The sequence below is a fragment of the Sipha flava genome, unplaced genomic scaffold (genome assembly GCF_003268045.1).
Source record: "Sipha flava isolate LNK unplaced genomic scaffold, YSA_version1 305_pilon_pilon, whole genome shotgun sequence".
Taxonomy (NCBI): Eukaryota; Metazoa; Arthropoda; class Insecta; order Hemiptera; family Aphididae; genus Sipha; species Sipha flava.
Window position 1 is genome coordinate 32,431 of NW_020272982.1, and position 19,442 is coordinate 51,872.

At 35.5% G+C, this 19,442-nt stretch overlaps 1 protein-coding gene across 1 annotated transcript in view; it reads right to left on the minus strand.

Moving 5' to 3' along the window:
• Nucleotides 1-10,849: 10,849 nt before the first annotated feature.
• LOC112686337 (zinc finger protein 358-like) overlaps nucleotides 10,850-19,442 on the minus strand; it is a 15,352-nt gene continuing 6,759 nt past the window's right edge. Inside the window, exon 2 of the mRNA XM_025558560.1 lies at nucleotides 10,850-11,750. Coding sequence (XP_025414345.1) covers nucleotides 11,372-11,750 — 379 coding nt within the window. The 3' untranslated portion in view covers nucleotides 10,850-11,371. The remainder of the gene's footprint in view (nucleotides 11,751-19,442) is intronic.

The window sequence follows — 19,442 nt, forward strand, 5'->3', positions numbered from 1 at the left end:
GTACACCAGAAACAAAAAAAAAAAATAATATAATAATAACACGCTATACGCATAATGATAATACGTCTTGGTTTAAATTAATAACGGAGCTATCATTTCCAAAACAAGTTGTACGTATTATAGACACATTAGTCTACGAAATACGCGGATGTAACTTATGGCTATAGTACCATTGAAATTAACTTTAGGCACGTTAAAAACGAAATCTTCGGTACACACGTGATTTTGATTTTAATATGTTATTAACGACAGAGTATAGATTTAATGTCGCTGTTTATGTGTACTGTTGTTTTCATCAGTTTTTTTTTTATTTATACGAATACATTAGAAACCAATTACTTTATATATTTGGGTACAGGGAACATTAGCGGGTTAGGTTAGTTAGGTAATTCCTGATGGAAATACCTCACAGCGAATGTTAATTTTTTTCCATAATTTTGTTTTTTTTTTAGTACACATTTACAGTAAGAAGCCAGTAAAATAGTAATATTGTGGTTAAATTATTGTTTTCATCCCTCAGAAAAATGTAGAAAAAGAACTTTTAAATTCGAATTACTAAAAAATAATTAAAATTGAAAAATATTTATTTTTTGCAGCAAGTTGATTTGAAAATTTTGAAGTAATAGCAAATGTCCAATGTAAGTTATGAAAACAATTAACGCGTATGCTGTTCGGTGTAAGTATTAGCTATTGTAATAAATTAGATAATTTTTTCTGGTCACATTAATGGGTTTACTTACTTTACACATTTCTGAGACGTTTGGAGTATCTGAAGTATTCGCAGTAGCGAATGATTGCCAGGACAATATGTATAGCTCCTGTGGTTGAAAACGTTATACAATTTATAATTATTTATTGCAAAAACCATTACGCGTAACTGACAACCATATACGTGTTCTTTATCATATTAGCTATAGATATTAAACCAATCATTGGATCGGCGGAAATTTAAAAAAAAAAAAAAAAACCGCAATAAAACTGCATGTTCTGTACTGAAGAATAAACGTATTATTATTATTCTGTTCAACCTGCGGAATAGGGAAACGAAAACAACTGATAATAGTCGTAATGGCTTATCTCTTTACATAAATATTTATTGTATCATGGTGGAACCAAATACAGTTTATAAAAAAATATAATTTCATGCTGGTCTGAACCACGAAAATAACGTTCAATTTTGAGTTAAAGTTATGTGTTCCAAATTTACTTCAGTATCGTTCTGACTTAACAGCGGTGAAATAAAAAAGGCCGCATTGCATTGCGCCGTGCATGGTTTTTGTCGCCAACATACGAGTAGGTACTAAACTATGTGTAAATATTTGCGATTATTATTATTATTATTATATCCACTTCGCCGTATAACAAGTATACGTGCACGCTAAATGCACATATTGTCCCACGCATCTACTTATCCATAATATTACATTTATTACTGCGTGACGCATGTGGTGCAGGGTTAGGGGTTGTTGCACATTTCGTTGCTCTTCATTGTGTGTACGTGCATCGCCCTCCGTTTCAAGACGTGTACAACGTACGCGTCGGACACCAATCCCTGTGTCAACATGAATAATGGCATGTTGATCACGTACGCAAAAAAAAAAAAAAAATAAGAAGAAGTAGGAGAAAACGGTTTGGAAGGCGTATTGCGAAAAAATAAATAAATACCTCACACGATGTGACGGGAGTGTGATATTTTTTCCGCATTTTTGTGCACATTCACTCCGGCACCCCTTTCGGATTCCATTATTCGTGATAAAACTATGTACATATTTATGTATGCGGACGCGCGATGAGAAAAGAAAAAAAAACCGTTTTTCGACTCCAAACTCGTTTCATTCCAACGGATATCCAAACACGGTCCGGCGCGACATAAAAAATAATACTGTCAATCGGAAACGTACAAGCATATACGACCATACAACCGTCTGTAATCGGATACCAGCGTCCTCAGAACTTAAGCTTGCCGCTCGCTAAAATGCGCATTGTTGGGATGGCATGAGATAATCTTATCTTTTCTCGATTTTGACCGTTTTCCTTTCGGATCAAGTCTGTGACCGTCTGCGTGTGAATACAAAAGAGAAACTAATTGTTTTCAATCAAACGATTTGTAATCAGAAACGGCATGTTCGAAAGGTTTGGGGTCAATTGTATTGACAAGTACAGCATATTTCGTGAAATGTTCAAACACTAATTATATTACGTTTTAAATAAAAATCAATTAAAATTCTTTGTGTTAAATGTTGACGACCATTGGAATGTAAATTTTTGCATATTAAAAAGCACTAATAATAAACTTAAAAATCTTACTTTTAATAAAAATCATAATACTCAAAATAACTTAGGTACATCAATAACGATGACACGAGATCAATTTATTTGTTTTCGTGAAGGTGTGTTATTATGATGACGGTGCATAATTGTTGTTTTAAGAGAGAACGGAAATGTTTGACGAGATCGGAAGAATCTTTCAAGACTATTATTCCAATATATATCTCATTATCTTACTGTTTTTGTATATTATTATAGGCGTTGAAAACGTTTGCAGAGCATTCAATCTTCCACGAAATCCTTGAAATATTCGAAAACCTGCTCCCTTACTTATGGGATCGTCCGCTGTTGAATTAATTTCATCCCAAAAGATAATTCCATCAGCCATTCAAAGCTCTCGTTACAGTCGTAAGCGCTATACAATAAAGAAATCGAAGAGATAAACACAAAGGTTAACGGTAATCGAAATTGAAACATGACTCTCTAGGTACAACATTTTTGTCACGCCTGTACCGACGTCCAGGCGCAAGACGAGAATCCCATAGTGGCGGGCGGTAAAGTGGAAATCCCAAAAAGTGCGGGTGGAGGGAAAGTGGAAATCCCTATATCACCGTGTAGTATGGTGGAAATTTCCAAGAGCGCTGGCCGCGTATTACCAGCACAACCGAAAACTTAAATGTATACCACGGTCCGTACAAAACATACATTTTCGGTTAGATCTTATACACATTTCACAACCTCCTTGCACGACGCGTAAACAATTAAACATATGTCGTTTTCGCCGTTCCCGCACAAGTGCGTTGTACGTTAACGGATAAATTTGTGTTGCGCGGTTTGTATAATAATTCGAATTGGAAAACGAGAACGTTCGCGCAAGTGTCGTCACGTCGCCGTTCTAATTATCCCGTTCCGTGTTAACCGGAGCATCCGACAACGGTGCCGGCGTGTGATGTTCGAGAATTTTCGATCGGCGCGTCACCGGTCCGTGGACGCCATTGCTGCCGGGACTTTTTTTCGCCGACACTTTCTCTGCGAACGTCCGACTCGTCGTTTTTCCCGTGCCACCGGCCGTGCGCTTTTGTTGTTGCCGCGTAGCACGGTGGAGTCGCCATCTCCCAGGTGCGGATACAAGGGGGGGGGGCTATGGGAGCAATGGCCCCCCCCAAATTTTTTAAAAAAAAAAGGTCGGGGAAAAAATTATATGTATACATACTATATAATATATTAAAACAATATTTAAAATTATTCTTATAACATATTTTCTTTATTAGATTATAATGATTTGTAAAATTCATATTGGTTTCGGTCGATTCTATTTATAGTTCTGTAATTTCTATTTTTTTATAATCGCATCGGCGTTGGCTAACGACGGCGTAGATCGTTCACGTTATCTTATCGTCGTAATCACACATACTACATTGACTATTTCTATTATTACAATATTAAATATAATAAAACATTATCATTAAATTTAATTTCAATCATTATTATGCTAGTGTCAAAATAATGTAACATAATAAACCCTGATAATTAATTGATATTATTTGATGGCCCCCCCCCCGTAAATCTATTCTGGATCCGCGCCTGCCATCTCCGTGGACAACTTCGTGTGTGTGACGAACCGCAGCTGACCCGTGTCCGCGAAATTTTCTTTCGGTTATCGTCGTGCGCGGAGAAGTCAGTTATTGTAAATCAAGACCGACGTCGCTGATCCACCGATTCTTCTGCCGGTTGTGGCGTTCGTCGCACGTGTGGACACGGTCGCGTGGGCATAACCACTCGGACGCCACACCGTCCAAGGTATCTTCCGTTGTATTTGTTAAAAATATTATATTTATTTTCATGCGATTTGTCTTGTTATATTATCACAACGCGTTTGGAGCACATGGGATTTTATTGTTAATTTTATCGTATTTATAATTAAATATATTATGTATTAATAATCGAATCGTTCAATTATTATTTTTCGATTATCAAAATAATCGAATGATTTTAATAATCGTAGTAATGGAAACGTGCATATTTACCAAAAGCAAATCAATTAAATTATTCGAAAAATTGCGTGTTTTACTCAGCTCCCATTGGGTACTAAGTTAAGAAGTCAGTCGACTCCATCAGTATTGTATTGTAAATGTTAAAAATAATAAAATTACTGGATTTAACTGAAACTACAGGTATCTATTTGGTAAAGGGCCCAGGTCTTATAATTTTTGAGAGGGCCTACCGGTTAGGTCAATACGCGCCTGTATGAGCTCAATTTTTATGGTATCGATATAGAGAAAACTGTTTTATAAAGATCACATATATAGAAATATATAATATACCAAAAATAAAATTTATAAGGTTCGCGTAATAACGATTGTCATAAACTACGGAGGAACCAGTGTTTCCCAAATTTTAATAAAACGTGAACGTATATTTAAAAAAGAATATTAGCTGATTTCTGAGTACAAAATAGTAAATAAAAATTTACTATTTACCGATTTTAGCATTTGATCATCGGACAAAGAATTGCCGAATTTTTAAAATTTCTTAGAGTGGGGCATTTGCCCAGTCTGTCCCCCCCCCAATGACACCCCTGTTTTATTTTATTTATTTTTATGATGCGTATAATCACTGGCCAGAAGCTGACAGTTTAAACACTGTCCAGAATCGTAGAAGAGAGGGATATAAAAGCAAAACCAGAAACAGATGTAGCAAATGTAATGTTTATTTGTATCATACTCCTAAAAACAACGGTTTTAGAATGTTTCATATAAAATAAGTTATTATTATTATTATTATTACTATACAAATTTTTTTACCAGTAGTTCTAACAAGTTAATGTCTAACTAAAAAGAAGACTAAAAGAAATATTTCATAAAATATATGACTAAAAATATTTAAAATAAAATTAACTTTAACTTTTTACAATAAATATGAATAGTAATTAATTGCAATAATAAGCTGCGAACCTACACAAATGTATAGTTTTATTTTTAAGATTTTCAAACGATTTAAAATTTTGTTTTTATTTAAAACGTTATCATGTATACAGATTCCATTTTAACTATAAAAAGTTGTAAAAATTAAAATTTTATTTTAATGGTCTTTATGATTAGCGTTAATAATTTATGACTTTTGAACAGCGCATTTTAATTGAAGTTTGAACATTATTGTTTTTACTTTTATACTTTGAAATGTTGTTTTTTTTATGCAAATAAAGATATGCTATTATGCTAAACATTTTTCTGAACAATTTCAAATTTATTTAATAAAAGACTCATAACTGTCCACACATTAAATACTAATGATATAAAACCACTGTTTAATTTTCATCTCGCATCGATAGCAAATAAATAACATTATTTAACAGTATGTTATAACTACTCGTATTTGTTATTGGTTTTGTTAGTAATATTGTTAGAAAATTTAATTTAAAATAGGTTAACTAGAAATATTAAAAACATAAATGCTAATATACTCGTGTACAGTTGAGAGATTTCTAATCCATATTTATGTCCTTTGCATGTAATTAAAATTTTATATGGTATTAAACTTAGGTTTTAATTTTAATTTAACTTTAGTTTTTTGATGCGAGAGAAAACAAAAGCAGTAAAAGTGGCTATGAAAATGAACGTTAAAAGGAAAAGAGGATGAGGAAGACCAAAAAAGAGATGATTGGATACGATTGAGATTGATATATATATATATTGAGATTGAGGGCTGTTGGTGTGTACGTATGGGGTGTAGAAAATCAAAACGAGGGGAGGTTTAGTACAAGAATGGCTGACCTCAAATAGTTGGGAGAAAGGCTAAGGAGAAGAAGAAAAATATGGTATTAAACTTGGTCATTATAATTAAAAAACCATTATATAAAAAAATCATGTGTTCTTTTTATTGTACGTTTTTTATACATAGTCAATAAACCGTCCAAACACATTTTTATTTTGTTCTTAAAATGCCAAAAAAATAGTTTACAGTAAGGAATTTTCAGAAAATTCTCAAACGAATATTTAATTTTTATAATCAATATGATAAATATATGAATAAGCCCCACGTCAGACGTTGGGGCTTAAATATCCTTGACATGTTTTACAAGTCTAATACGTTTCGCGAACTCTGAAGACCATTATTGGTCCTGACGTGTATCGTTATTTATTATTACTTGTTCGTTGGCAACATATTTTTTTTTTTTTAACTCGTAATAGTTGCAGCTTGTATTTTCGTCCTCATTTCCTCGTTGACATTTCAATTTCGTTGTTTTTTTTTCTGTGTCATTGTATGCATAATACGATACTAAAATATAGCACACCTAAATTTGATATTTATTTTATAATCATAAAATATCGAAAAAGTCATTTATCACACATTTTTTTGTTTCTTCCACTTACACGTTGAGTTCAAAACTTAATGTCTCAAGAAATCGTATAAATATCATATATAATTGATTATAAAATTGAAATATCTTAACATAAAAAAAATGTAAATTTTAGTGTTACTGAAATCAAACAATTATTATAATTGCTTTATTAGTTTTCGGAAGTACATAAGTTAGTACAAATTATTTTTTAAAAAGTAAATTAATTTATGGATACTCCCATAGGTGTGCACACAGTTTGTGCCAGGTGTACAGTGGCACACTCTGTGGTCCGTAATTTTTTTTTTCTGACTTTTATTCATTTGGGTATTTAGTTTAAATTTTAAGCTACAAATAGTAAAAATTAGATAAAATAAATTAGGATCTTCATTAAAAGAGGCAAAATATTAACACAAATTTATCATTTTTTTTTAGAAGAGAGAGTTAGGTGAGATTTGGTAAGGCTCATATAAAGGAAAGTGGTAAACTTTTCTTTACGGTACACCCCATACAAAATTCCCCCGCACGCCTATGGATACCACTAAAAAAAACGTATGTCACCTGCAAAACCAACGAAACAAGTATGTCTGCATATTTAAATTGCAGCTATGATATATATTCTTTTCGCTTATGCAAATAATTGCTAGACTTAAGTTCTACACCCGATTTATTATATAATTATTTCAATTAATGATTATAGCTGTCGAACTGTTTGGTTTCTAATTATATGTTTGTATTAACATTTGAAATTGCTCTATACTCACCGTAAATACCAACTTTAATTCGAAAAATCTAAATATTTTTAAGAATACAATAAATTCAATTTCGAATTATAATTTTTAAAACCATTATGTACACCTATGCGTATTTATATTGTTTTTTTGCTTGCGCTCAAGAACTGTTTATCGCAACGAAAAAATTTTATAGGTTCGTATGAAATGTGAAAATTAAAATGTCAGCAACATCGATTGGTGAATCGTCCTCGGCTTGGTCGACTATCGTCGATTGCAATGCACGCGTGTAACGATTCTTGTTGGAAAAAATCGAATCGTTTCTATTTAAATACATCCCCGTATAAACGTACGCACAGTTCGGATACTCGAAACGAATCGATACGCATATTGTGCGTGTGAAACACAAAAATAATATCATACTACGACGATCTGAACTGTGTACGACGTATTATCGTAACGTAAAAGCGCCCCGACAGTGGTTTTGGGCGAAGGCGCGCTCGTAAAAACGGTTTGAACGCGCGTATAAATATGTTGTCAAATGGGCTTAAAGTGGTGCCTTCGATTCGTAATTAACGACGATTTTAAACTCTTAAGATTCGTCCGTTCGCTTGTAAACCGTAATTTACCACGTACGGCGGTGTTTTGCATAAGAAATGATGTGAACACGTACGGTGTTTACTGTTTTTTTTCTCATTTTTTTTTTCCACTCGCCGGGTAGAAGCACATAATAATGTCCTTCGAATATCGTATGTTTTTCGCCGTAATAACTACGCGTGCGTGTACCGGATTAATGTACACACGCACAAATATATATACGTGTACACACATTAATGCACACTCGGCCACCGATGCGTTGTTACGGATCAGATAAAAATAAATAAAAAATAAAAACACGCGCCTAACAATTAAACCGACGTCTTGTAATTTATCGAGTGCTGAGAAATCGTTTTTGTCGTGACTAATTTTGCGCTATAGGATTTGCTTTTTTTTTTTAAATCACACACGAGCACGACGAATGGAACCATGTGAATAAATGGCATAACGCCTGCAATCGCGGAACGACTGCGTTACATTGGGATGTACGCGTTCATTGTATCCTTTCGACGCGATTTCCTGTCGCACACAACGTATATACGTCGGCTGTAAGATTCGTGCGCGCACGAGTGGAGTTCTCGATACAATTTTTTCGCTGAAAAATCTTCGTATTCCCCGGGCCAACGTTGTGAACGTTCTCGTAAGGGTCATAAAACTTTACCTGGACATTAGACGTGCAATTTAAAATTTTTTTCGTATCAAAGTTGTCTACACAATGTGATCTGTTAACAATGCTCACCGCTTAGTTACCTCTAAATCATGCGTTCGTTGAAATGCTGCTCTTGTACCAACAATGTACCCAACACTCGCTTAAAGATTTAATTTGTCCAATACATACATTTGTAAAAAATTATCGTTGAATCTCTTTAGAAATATCTAGTGGGAGTTTCAACTTTGGTTTTCCGAGTGACATCAACATGTTTACGTAAATAATAATTCAACTAATTATTGTTTTTTCTCTTTTGTTGTACATTACGTAGTCAATAATTGGATCAGTGTTTTCGGAATTGTTGAAATGTAAAATTTGTGTCAGGTAACTGAAACACTTTTTTTTGTTGTCATACCGATTACGCGAACATTACATAATGTTTAACTTGTTACAAATGTGTAGATAAAAAGGGCAATACTCCCTAGTTGAACGAAACTCCATGGCGAAATGAGATACAGGGACGGATGAATGATATTGTTGTATTGGTCTTAAAACATAAAACTAATGTACTAATGCTGTCGAAAAAAACGATTTTTTAGAAAAATCGGTCGGGTGAATCAGTTAATAAATTTTAAAATAGTTGACATAGTGGTAGAACCAATTTTTTTTAATAAGGTTGTTGTAATTTTTGCAAAAAAAATAAAAAAAAAGTACACTTCATTTAATTTGAAACTATAAATGTCTTTAACTAAACAATTAATATCGTTTAACGGAAATTCGATGTTATAATATTATTTTACACATTCGTGATATCAATCATTTTAATATTGATTTTCACACGAAATAAATGATCACATTTCTTCGAATTAATACGGTTGTATATTAATAAGTACGTAATATAACGTTCCACTACTCAACGGTATGTTTTTATATTATAAACCATCTGCTACCTGTAAATTATGGACCGTAAACCATACGATGTAATTATTGCCGCCTGGTGGTTTATTTTTTTGTTGAAATTAAATTAAATTACACCAATATAACACTACACCATAAATACCATATACCTACGTATAAAAATATACTTAACATTTAGCTTTATGTCAGGAATGGGCGACGGGATGGCGTACCGGTATGAAAACGAGTCGTTTCGTTACACACTCGTATTTATCATTATTGTGGTTAGGCGCAGATGAAAATACTTGCGTGTAAAATAAGTTTTTCCATGTGTTGCACCTTGTGGGCACAAGTGACGGCGAAAAAACGTTAATTCGATTAGAGGTACGCGTTGTTCGCAAGACGCAGGTCGACGGAAAACGTACAAGCATATGTCGATTGTACCGCTTATGGTTTGGCGAACAGACGTTTTCTATATTCGAAAAAAAAACGATTCCGTAGTCCTTAGAATATTATTATTTTATTAGTTTTTCGCTTATTTTTCACCTTTTATTTTGTATCCTGAACGAAATGAGATACGTATTATATGTTTTTTTTGTGTTTGTGTTTGTGTACACGATTTCGACTAGAAAATGTTCGCTGATAATCGCCAAATAAGATATGAAACAGAGGGATATGAAGTATAATCGGTTTAATGTCTCAACGGTTTTCCAAATGATTGAGAAAAATGGAGAAAAAACTACTAAAAATGTCAACCGAGATCGAGATTCAAACTTTGTACCGCCTACCATTATGACGGGCGATATTTTTTTATTTATTTTTTTTGCGTTTGCGCATTCGATTCCGACCACAAGCTCCGATCACCGCGATTAGAAGATGTCTCTAAAATATTGCGTAGTTGAACGCATAAACGGGTCGGTGCGTACATGAGGCTTATATTACGAATCTTACTTTATTTCATAATGATCATAGAAGAACTGACGAAAAGTTATAAAATAACGGTAAAAACATATGGCCTATCGATTTTCGACAGAAAGCGACTGAACTGTTTTACTAACGGTTTTTTGTGATCAACAAATCGTTACCAATGAACTATGTGAAAACCACTAGACCGAACAAGAATTACATACAATAAGGCGTCTTACACGATTATCTTTTTTATCTTAAATGCGTTGGAGTAGAAATATTCATACCACCGTTAAACGAACCTTTGGATTTCCATTTTCAAATCATCACGCTTTGTATATATATAAATATATAAATAACGTAGTACTTACTCAAATTGCGTGCAAAAATAGGTTTTCAGATGTGTTTCACACGTGTCGTTCGAAAACAAACGAGTTCCGAGGAGAATAAAAACAAATGTAATGATCAGTACACAAAGCGATTTATTAGATGTTTACAACTTATGAGCTAGCGTTATATAGGAGTTCCCCCCCCCCCGACGACGAGTCGCGTTGATATAACGACAAGATGAAAATCACCCCGTACGTACAACGTTGTCGGGTTGGTCGTGCTGGACGCGAGCGCAACAAAGTTAAGCTGCGCCGTGAACAGAAATATAAACGTTTAATTTACAGGAAGACGATGATTACACATAAAAATAAAAACATACGCGTTTCGAAGAGAATAACAGCTCTGTTTCTAGCGCGTGACAGTAAATTTATTTACGAACGGCAGTGGCCCTGCGAGCACGTCGCGGTCCGATTTCCCGTGACCGTCGTTTGGACCACGCGAGGTACATGATGGTTCCGGTTCGCGGTTTCATCCGGCTACGGGATTCGCATTTAAAAAAATTTTTTTTTTTGGAAGTCATATTTCGTTTTCGACAACCTCGACGAGAGAGAGCGTTTTTTCGACCCGTTCAGTTTTTTGTTTTTTTTTCACTATTCAAATGAGATCAGCGTTAGACGCGCTGCAGTCGTCGACATCGCGCAGGGACGCGGCTGGTTGCTGTCCCGCGGCGGCGGCGGTCGTCACGTACGACAGGGACGCGGACGCCAGGTTGTGCGTGAGGCTGTGCCGACGCAGGTCGCAGTTGCGGCGGAAAACTTTGCTGCACGTGGGACAGTTGTACGGTTTGATGTCAGTGTGCGTCAGCAGGTGCGTTTTCAGGTTTGACCGCTGGTTGAAGCTGCGGCTGCACACGGGACACTTATGCGGCGACTCCTCCAAGTGCAGAATCTTGTGCACGGCCAACGTGCGCGACTGGCAGAACCCTTTGCCGCATTCCAGGCACTTGAACGGTTTTTCCTTGGAGTGTATGTACCTGCGGACATGGAAAAACGCAAACGCGTCCGGTGTAAATCAAGTGCGTGCAATATCGTCGTATCGCGCGAAAACGCTTTCGTCCGTTCGAATTCCAACCCGTCGGTCGTGTCTTTATGGGTCAGAGGGTACCGGTCGAATATTGTCGGACGAGGTATTAACCGGTGGTATCCGACCGGGGGTCAGGGGAGTGTGAACTCATTTTCGAGGGGGAGGGGACGAGGGATCCAGTTACCTAGCGCGTCGATCGTTAATAATAAATTAAAACAGGAAGAACAAAAGTCGTTGTGTTCGTCAGCGTATTGACCGTAAGGTCCGCTTTCACGAAAACAAAAACACTTTTACGGTGCGAAACCGGGATACTAAATATAGCGGAACAACGAATTATCGAAAGCTTTGAAATTCGGTATTAGAGAAAAATGTTGCAAGAGGACACCGAACCGACGAAAATCGACGCAATAAACAAACGCAGAGAGACTCAAAATCGTCGAAGCAAGACAATTGAACGCGATTGGTGGTTGTATATCGAGGAACGAAAAGGAACTAGTTTATGTAATAATAGAATGGAAAATTGAAGGATAGAGAAACTGAGGACGTCTGAAAACTCAATTTTTCAAGCAAATGATCTCAGATGCTAGACTGTCGAACTACATAGGACTCAATAGGTCAGCTGATAACATGGAAGAATGGAGAACGTGAAACCAACCATAGGATTGAATACAAGAAGATATGTCAATTACATGATGTAATATTAACGTTTTTTCAATTTCGAAAATTATCCACTCGATGATATCAACAACTTTGACTTTATTGTTTCGATTCACGTCGGCCACGGTTTTACATTGCAGGGGGTATGTTCTACGCTCTTCGGTATCGTCATTCATTAGGAGATATGATGATGTGTAATCAATGTTGGATCTGTTCCACATTTTTGTGAAACACGATTAAGGATATTTGTTTTCCACGTAATTAAATGGTCTTAGGTGTATTAGCCAAATCGTTGTTTTTTACAAATAAACAAATGTATCTACCATTCTGATAAAATCGTGTACAATATCATCATAAGATCTCTTTGAAAAAAAAAGCACGATGTTAATCATTTGTCCGATACCTGAACAAAAATCATGAAACTTAAGAAGTTTTACAATGAATATTTTTACAAAATTAAACTCTAATAGATAAGGAGGGACGTTCTAATTTTACAAAACAAAAATAATACGATTTACTCATCAATCATTAATGAATGAATTGTATTTAAGTTTTCCGAGCAGATTTTTATCGTTAAAATTGTTTTAAATACAATTGCGTAATATTGATATTGAAGAAAAAAAGTAAAAATATTTTACATAGTTTATTTATTTTTTTGAAAATCAATCGTATTCCGATAGCTGAATATACATATGTACATATACAATGTACACGGATTTCTGTCGACCAAGAAAGTATTTATTTTTAAAATTATATCGTAACATAGATCGAAAAAGTTATGTTGTTTTTTATTATGATTATTATTGCCGGAGTCCGTTTCACTGCATATACTCGTAAACTGTATACTTTTTAGGTCGTCTCGGTGGCCGAGGTAATATATTTAGGGTCGTTTGAAATTTCATTTTTACATTGTTGTTATACATTGGTATACGAACGTAATTCGCTTTATTCTAATAATATATTCCGAGGTAAGGTCGTCCGTTCACCGACCGCGTAATCCCTATACAAAACGTTTTGATTTAAACATTGAAAAACAAAGATTTAATCGTGCCCGTCATACTCGTAACTCGTTACGCCACTTTGTTTCGTTAATATTATTATCATATTTTTTTTCATTTTTTTCATTTTTATTTTCGCACACTCACGTTTATTTTATATACCAGCGGTTCCCAAACTTCTACACCTCGCGGTGCACATTTGGAACTGAGGTTATTATCTCGGGGGCATTCGTTGTAAAAACTATGACCTTATATTTGGGTAGAAATTGAAAAAAAAAAACAAGAATAAATTGAATACACTAAATACGACACGCGTAACAAAACAAAATAGTATTCAAGGAAATACGGATACTCTACCGCTACTACTATAATAATGACCGCAATTTATAGACAAAAGTTGTACGGTCGATCGACTGATAGTGCGGGGACATAATTTCCCCTCGTCCAGTATACGTGCTATTTATTTTTATTCGTAAATTTTTTTAAACACGTAGAATAATGATTAACAACCGCTCTTCTCCGTTTCGTTATTTATTTATTTTTTCGTTTCAGCACGATAATTGGTAAAAAAAAAAGTTGATTTTCACGCGCAATCTTTTAACAACTCCCACGCAAGAGATAAGTGCTTGAGCTTTCTATTCGTTCCACGCGGCCACGGGGAAGCCGCGCGCGCTATAAAGCGACGAGTGTACTTCTACTCGTCTGACCCGCAGCGACTCGCACGAATTTTTGAATTCACCGACACGTTTATCGCGCGATAACCGTTCAGCCGCCCACTGCTCACAATACGATTATTAATTTTGCTTCTAACATGGCACGCGGTGACAGGTCGACCCGGTGTAATATCGTACGGTTTTGTGCCGAGACGAATTACCTGTAGAGGCGCACGACGGCGGTGCACACGAGTCGGTACAGTAATGCGCGTTGCAGGCTATCGGATTAACGATGTTCTCGGAGCTCCCTCCAATCGCGCCAGACGTGTATATCTCGAACGGAACCAACTTTCCAAATCCTCATTCAAGTCAATGAGGCTTAAATGAAGTTTACTCATCGATCGGATCGAGGTACGGTTTAACATGTATTTTAACCGATCGTTATCATTACACTCTCGTTCAACAAACGTTTTCGAACGCCAACACGGGCTTGCAGCCGTGCAACGGTAACGCATAACAAAAGGGTATCGATAATGTTTATTATTTGATCACGCACGGTGTGCAATTTAAATTTAGCATTGAAAAATGTTGTAAAATATCACTTGATTTCGTTACAAGCGTTTTGCAACGCGGTGCACACGAACGCGAACGGTTCCGATATGATATTGCTGATCTAGTCGACGAACCATTTGACCATGTAACGAGCATTTTAAATAAGAGGTGACTGCACGAATGAAGCGAGAATAATAATAATGATAAATATATTTTCGCGTTTCGCAAACGTTCCAGGTTGAAGTGGCTGAGCGTACCTACGTAGCACCTACCTAATAGTTAATCATTCGATAAGATCGCCGCGATAACGTGTTAAATAATAATATTAATTAATGAAATCGTAATCGTACAATAGGTAATTATCATATGCATTGTGGACCCAGACGAAGGATATTGCAGACGAAGCGTACGCATTACTGTGTTTAAACAATCATTTTTCATATATTACATACCTACGGCGGTTTACTCTAGAAAAAAACCTCGCAACAAAATACGTACAGGATATTAGCGTTCCATTATAGAATATTGGTAATTAGTTTCATCTTGTGTTGATTAGATATTCGCACTATAACGCAGTTGCCCCGTGCGGTTTTATAGGTTGAAGGTGCAGTATCCATGTGCGCTATATTGTTATGTCTATACATATATGTGTGTGTGTGTGTGTGTGTGTGTGTGTGTGTGTGTGAATTCTTCTATGAATTATTATTACCGGTATATTATAGACTGTGTCTGCGTGTAAATACCTTATTTGCGCCTATTTAGAAAACCCTTGATTGCATTTATTAACATTTAATAATACTTGTTTGCATAAATATGGATACGCTTAACTTAAAATCCCGCTTTTTCAGACTTCAAATAGACAGAATAAAATATAGTATAACTTCTAATTACTCCAGTAATACATTACTAATCAATAAATGGGACAACAAGCGTAGTATTAATTCGTGATGGAAGGTACCTTTGTAGAAATATACAGAAAAATATTCCAAAAAATATTGTTAAAGTTCAAGAATATTTACGATCAGGAAATATCTTATCATCTAAATGCGAACCAATGGTTCAATTAATGGTACGAAAAAAAAATTTGTAATTTTTTTTGAGTTTGGTTAATACTAGAAGTTAATATTACAAATTTAAGTTTTACTGCGACGTTGCCAAATTAATGTATTATAGACGCAATCGCGGTTTTTCTATACAGGCGCAAATACGGTAATTAGGCGCAAACGCGACCCACTCCTACTCAAGACTTCAAGGCGATCGGAGATCGCAATCGCGAACATATTATCCAGCTGGATACAACTTCGTGGCAAAAGAATATTTTTTGAACAGACCAACTTGATCGGTATTATACACACACGCGGCACACATACACGAGTAGGTACTGTGTACGGATATCGTACAGCGTTGCAATTCCGAATGCATATATCGTACCGATATCTTTGGTAGATTTCACATTTATATCGAATATTATCACGTGGTGCTTAAGTGTGTTTAACATTCTTCCCATATTTTCTCCCAATTATATTTCAAACTAGTTTAACAGCTTTTTTTCTAAGGGCGTTTATGATGGTAAAAAACAATAAAAATGTATCTAAGAAGTTGAACATCGTTTCTTAATCAATTGCGTTGACGTTTATGTTAAAAAACAAACACCTTCTCGTAATCGTATTTAGAACTTTAAATCGCGATTTCTGCAGCTTTCGTTGAATAGGAAAAAATCTGTTCACATTAACTTATTTATAAATTTTAAATTGATATATTAACAGCCGTAAATCACCTACCACCTTTGAACAAGATTATAGGACGATTTGGTGAAAATATAATCGATTCCGGTACAAATAACGCTTACCGTGGTAACGTGATTTCAATGTTAAAAGGTTGTTCGGTCAAGTGGCAATTGTAGGTGGGCGATGTAATATAATTTTATAAATATTGTGAAATATTGCATTGTTGGAAGTTGTCAGTTGTCATAAAAAAAAAAAATAAAAAAATATAAATAAAAATCCGAACCGGTTCCACTGAGTTTTTATTTTTATTATTATTATTTTTTTTTATCTTTCGTAAACTAGTCTTGACAAATCCAGTCGTTTGCGCTTGTAACGCATTTATAATTTATAACACATCTCTGTTCCTCCAACACCTTGTCAAGTAACACTCTTCATCACGACTTTTAACCAGCCTAAAACTGTGTATGAAATTATGTTGGTCGAAAAACCAATTAATAGTCTACCATTTTTTGACTCGTGTTTATCGGTAACATGCGCCTGTACTATTATATTGTGTAACATTTTGGCGTCGTTCAGTTGGTCGTCGGCGGATATTCGAAGACTTGGTGACATCATCGAGTGTAAAGTATTTCTTAGGGAAAAACATTCGTGAAAAATGTCTTAATTTATCTCGAAGGCTAAATCTTAGTATCACCTTACTTTTAGCCATACATCATGTATGATTTAAATATTTCTTTCGGGGAAAAAAAAATTGTCGTAAAAGATACCTAATATTTCTATTTTAATTTTGCCTTTCCATCGAAATAATTGTTCTGCCAATATTGTTTTATTAAATATTACGTGAATGTTGACAACCTAAACAATTGAAGTAATTTGATACAATTTAAACATAGAACTCGTATTGAAAACGAATTGAGTCGTTGCAGTTTAGAACAGGCGCGTCGATACCAACATTTATTGTTTGTACATACGTTTTGGAGTGCGCGGCTTGATCGTCCAGACGTCATATCAATAATTTTTATTTCAATATTCACGACCGCAAAACGGCACTTGGCAAATAATATTTTTAATCGCTAACAATAATAATAATTATTATCATCACTTTCTCGGCGCGTCTAAGGTTTACGGTTGTATAAGTATAAATATTATGTATTATAATATCATGTACAAGAGATATGAATAGTTATTTAACTGGCGTTCACCGAGAATCCAAATAGTTTTTTAACGACCGAACCGTCTGTTATGAGCTAAGTGTATAGTACGTATACAAATATATATATAAGGAAAAAGTGACGACCAATGATATTATATTCTATCCGCAATAATAAACAACGTTCAAAAGTAATGCGCAGCAGTGGTGGGCGGTATACGTGTGTGCAGAATATTTCTTGCAAAACTGATATATTATTCTCTTCTATGGTTTCCGAGACGCAGTAGCAGTCGTTTTTTTGACACGTGGAAATGACGGGTACAACCCATTTGCGTCTCGAGGGATGTGGACATTTGCGTCCGTCGATTTATAGCCCGTTTCGTATATAACGTTGTCATTTCATATTATGGGTTTTCTCTAACTTTCAGCGAGTTTAAATCTTCAATAGTATTTGGTTCTCGATAGCCGAATGTCTTGAATATCAATAGATCAATAGATTAGTGTTGATTTTGAATGATTTTTTTTTTTTTTTGAGCGCAACGCCACTCTACAAAACCCGAACCGAATATCTACTAAATCGGGATTCAAAGTTACGAATTTTAACTGATGAGCGTAAAATACTGCAAAACGAACCGTAACTTCACCGCGAGGTGAACGCGTAGAGAAGTGAAAATCGTCATTGAACCGCGATCAAGATAAAATCTAACCGATAAGGATGTAAACAGTTAAACAGTATTATACGAGTGGGTGCGCAACCGTGAAGCTGGTTAAACACGGTCGCACGGTTTTCATTAAAAATGTTTCGGGCCACGAGTAAAACGGGCGCGATGGACACCAGACGTATCCGAAGATCCCGGATCGCGCGCAGCGGATCTCGAGTGGCGCACGTGCACGGAATCGTTGAAAAAACGAGGTAATTTTTTACTGTTTGGCGATTGAAATTAATAATCGATCACCAACGCATTGTGTGACTCGGGTCCGTACACGAGGCTACTCGTAACGTACCTAATCGTAATCGATATCTGTGGTTCGTTCTTTGCGACCGTGGACGAAGGGCGTGTATTCTATCGTCATCATTTTGCTGCACCATTGGTATCGATAGCGGTTCTAGTGATGAAGATGTAACGATAGCATACTAGGGGAGAAATAAAAAAAATAGAATAGTTTTGGGTTCGTCCGTGCCTCGAAAAATATTTCCATCGCCGATTATCCGTTGCTGCGAAAGAACTAAATCTTTCGGATAATAAATTTTTATGTTTTATCGGATGTCAAAAAAAAGTTGGTTCAGATTTGGCGAAAACGATTTCCCCCGCCGTATTAATACGCGCACCTGGCACTCGACCTTTTCGTTCCCATCACGATAAACGGACGGATCATTCGCGGAAATGCGGTCGAGACGTATTATTCTCGTCATCGTCGCCGTGTCTATTGTTTGCACGCGCATTACGACGGGCGGCCGTTATTGTTTTGAAGCGGAATCCTTCTTCTGTGAATGCGGAATGCATCGAACGATAAGCCGTATTATCGATAATTGTCCATAAACGTATTTTGTTGGAGACCTGGAGAAAGTGCATAAAGCAGAGGCGAATGTAGTGAAATGGATGGAAGATCTAGAGTTAAGACTGTAAGACGGTACGTTAGTTTTAAGTACTTTAGTACTTCAAAAACTACCAAGTCCACCCGTCTAGTCGTACGTATAAAATTTTAGCTATAATCTTACATGGTCATGGTAATAGCTTGTTTGTAATATTATCTCATAGTTTCTCAATTTATCTTATCGTCTTTATTGTAATTGTACCTTTTTTTTCTTATTTTAATTATTAATCCGATAATGTCATATGCAAAATAAGAAAATAATTGTTTTGGCTTTACCGCGGGGTCGTATCGCTGCCCCCCCCCCCCCAC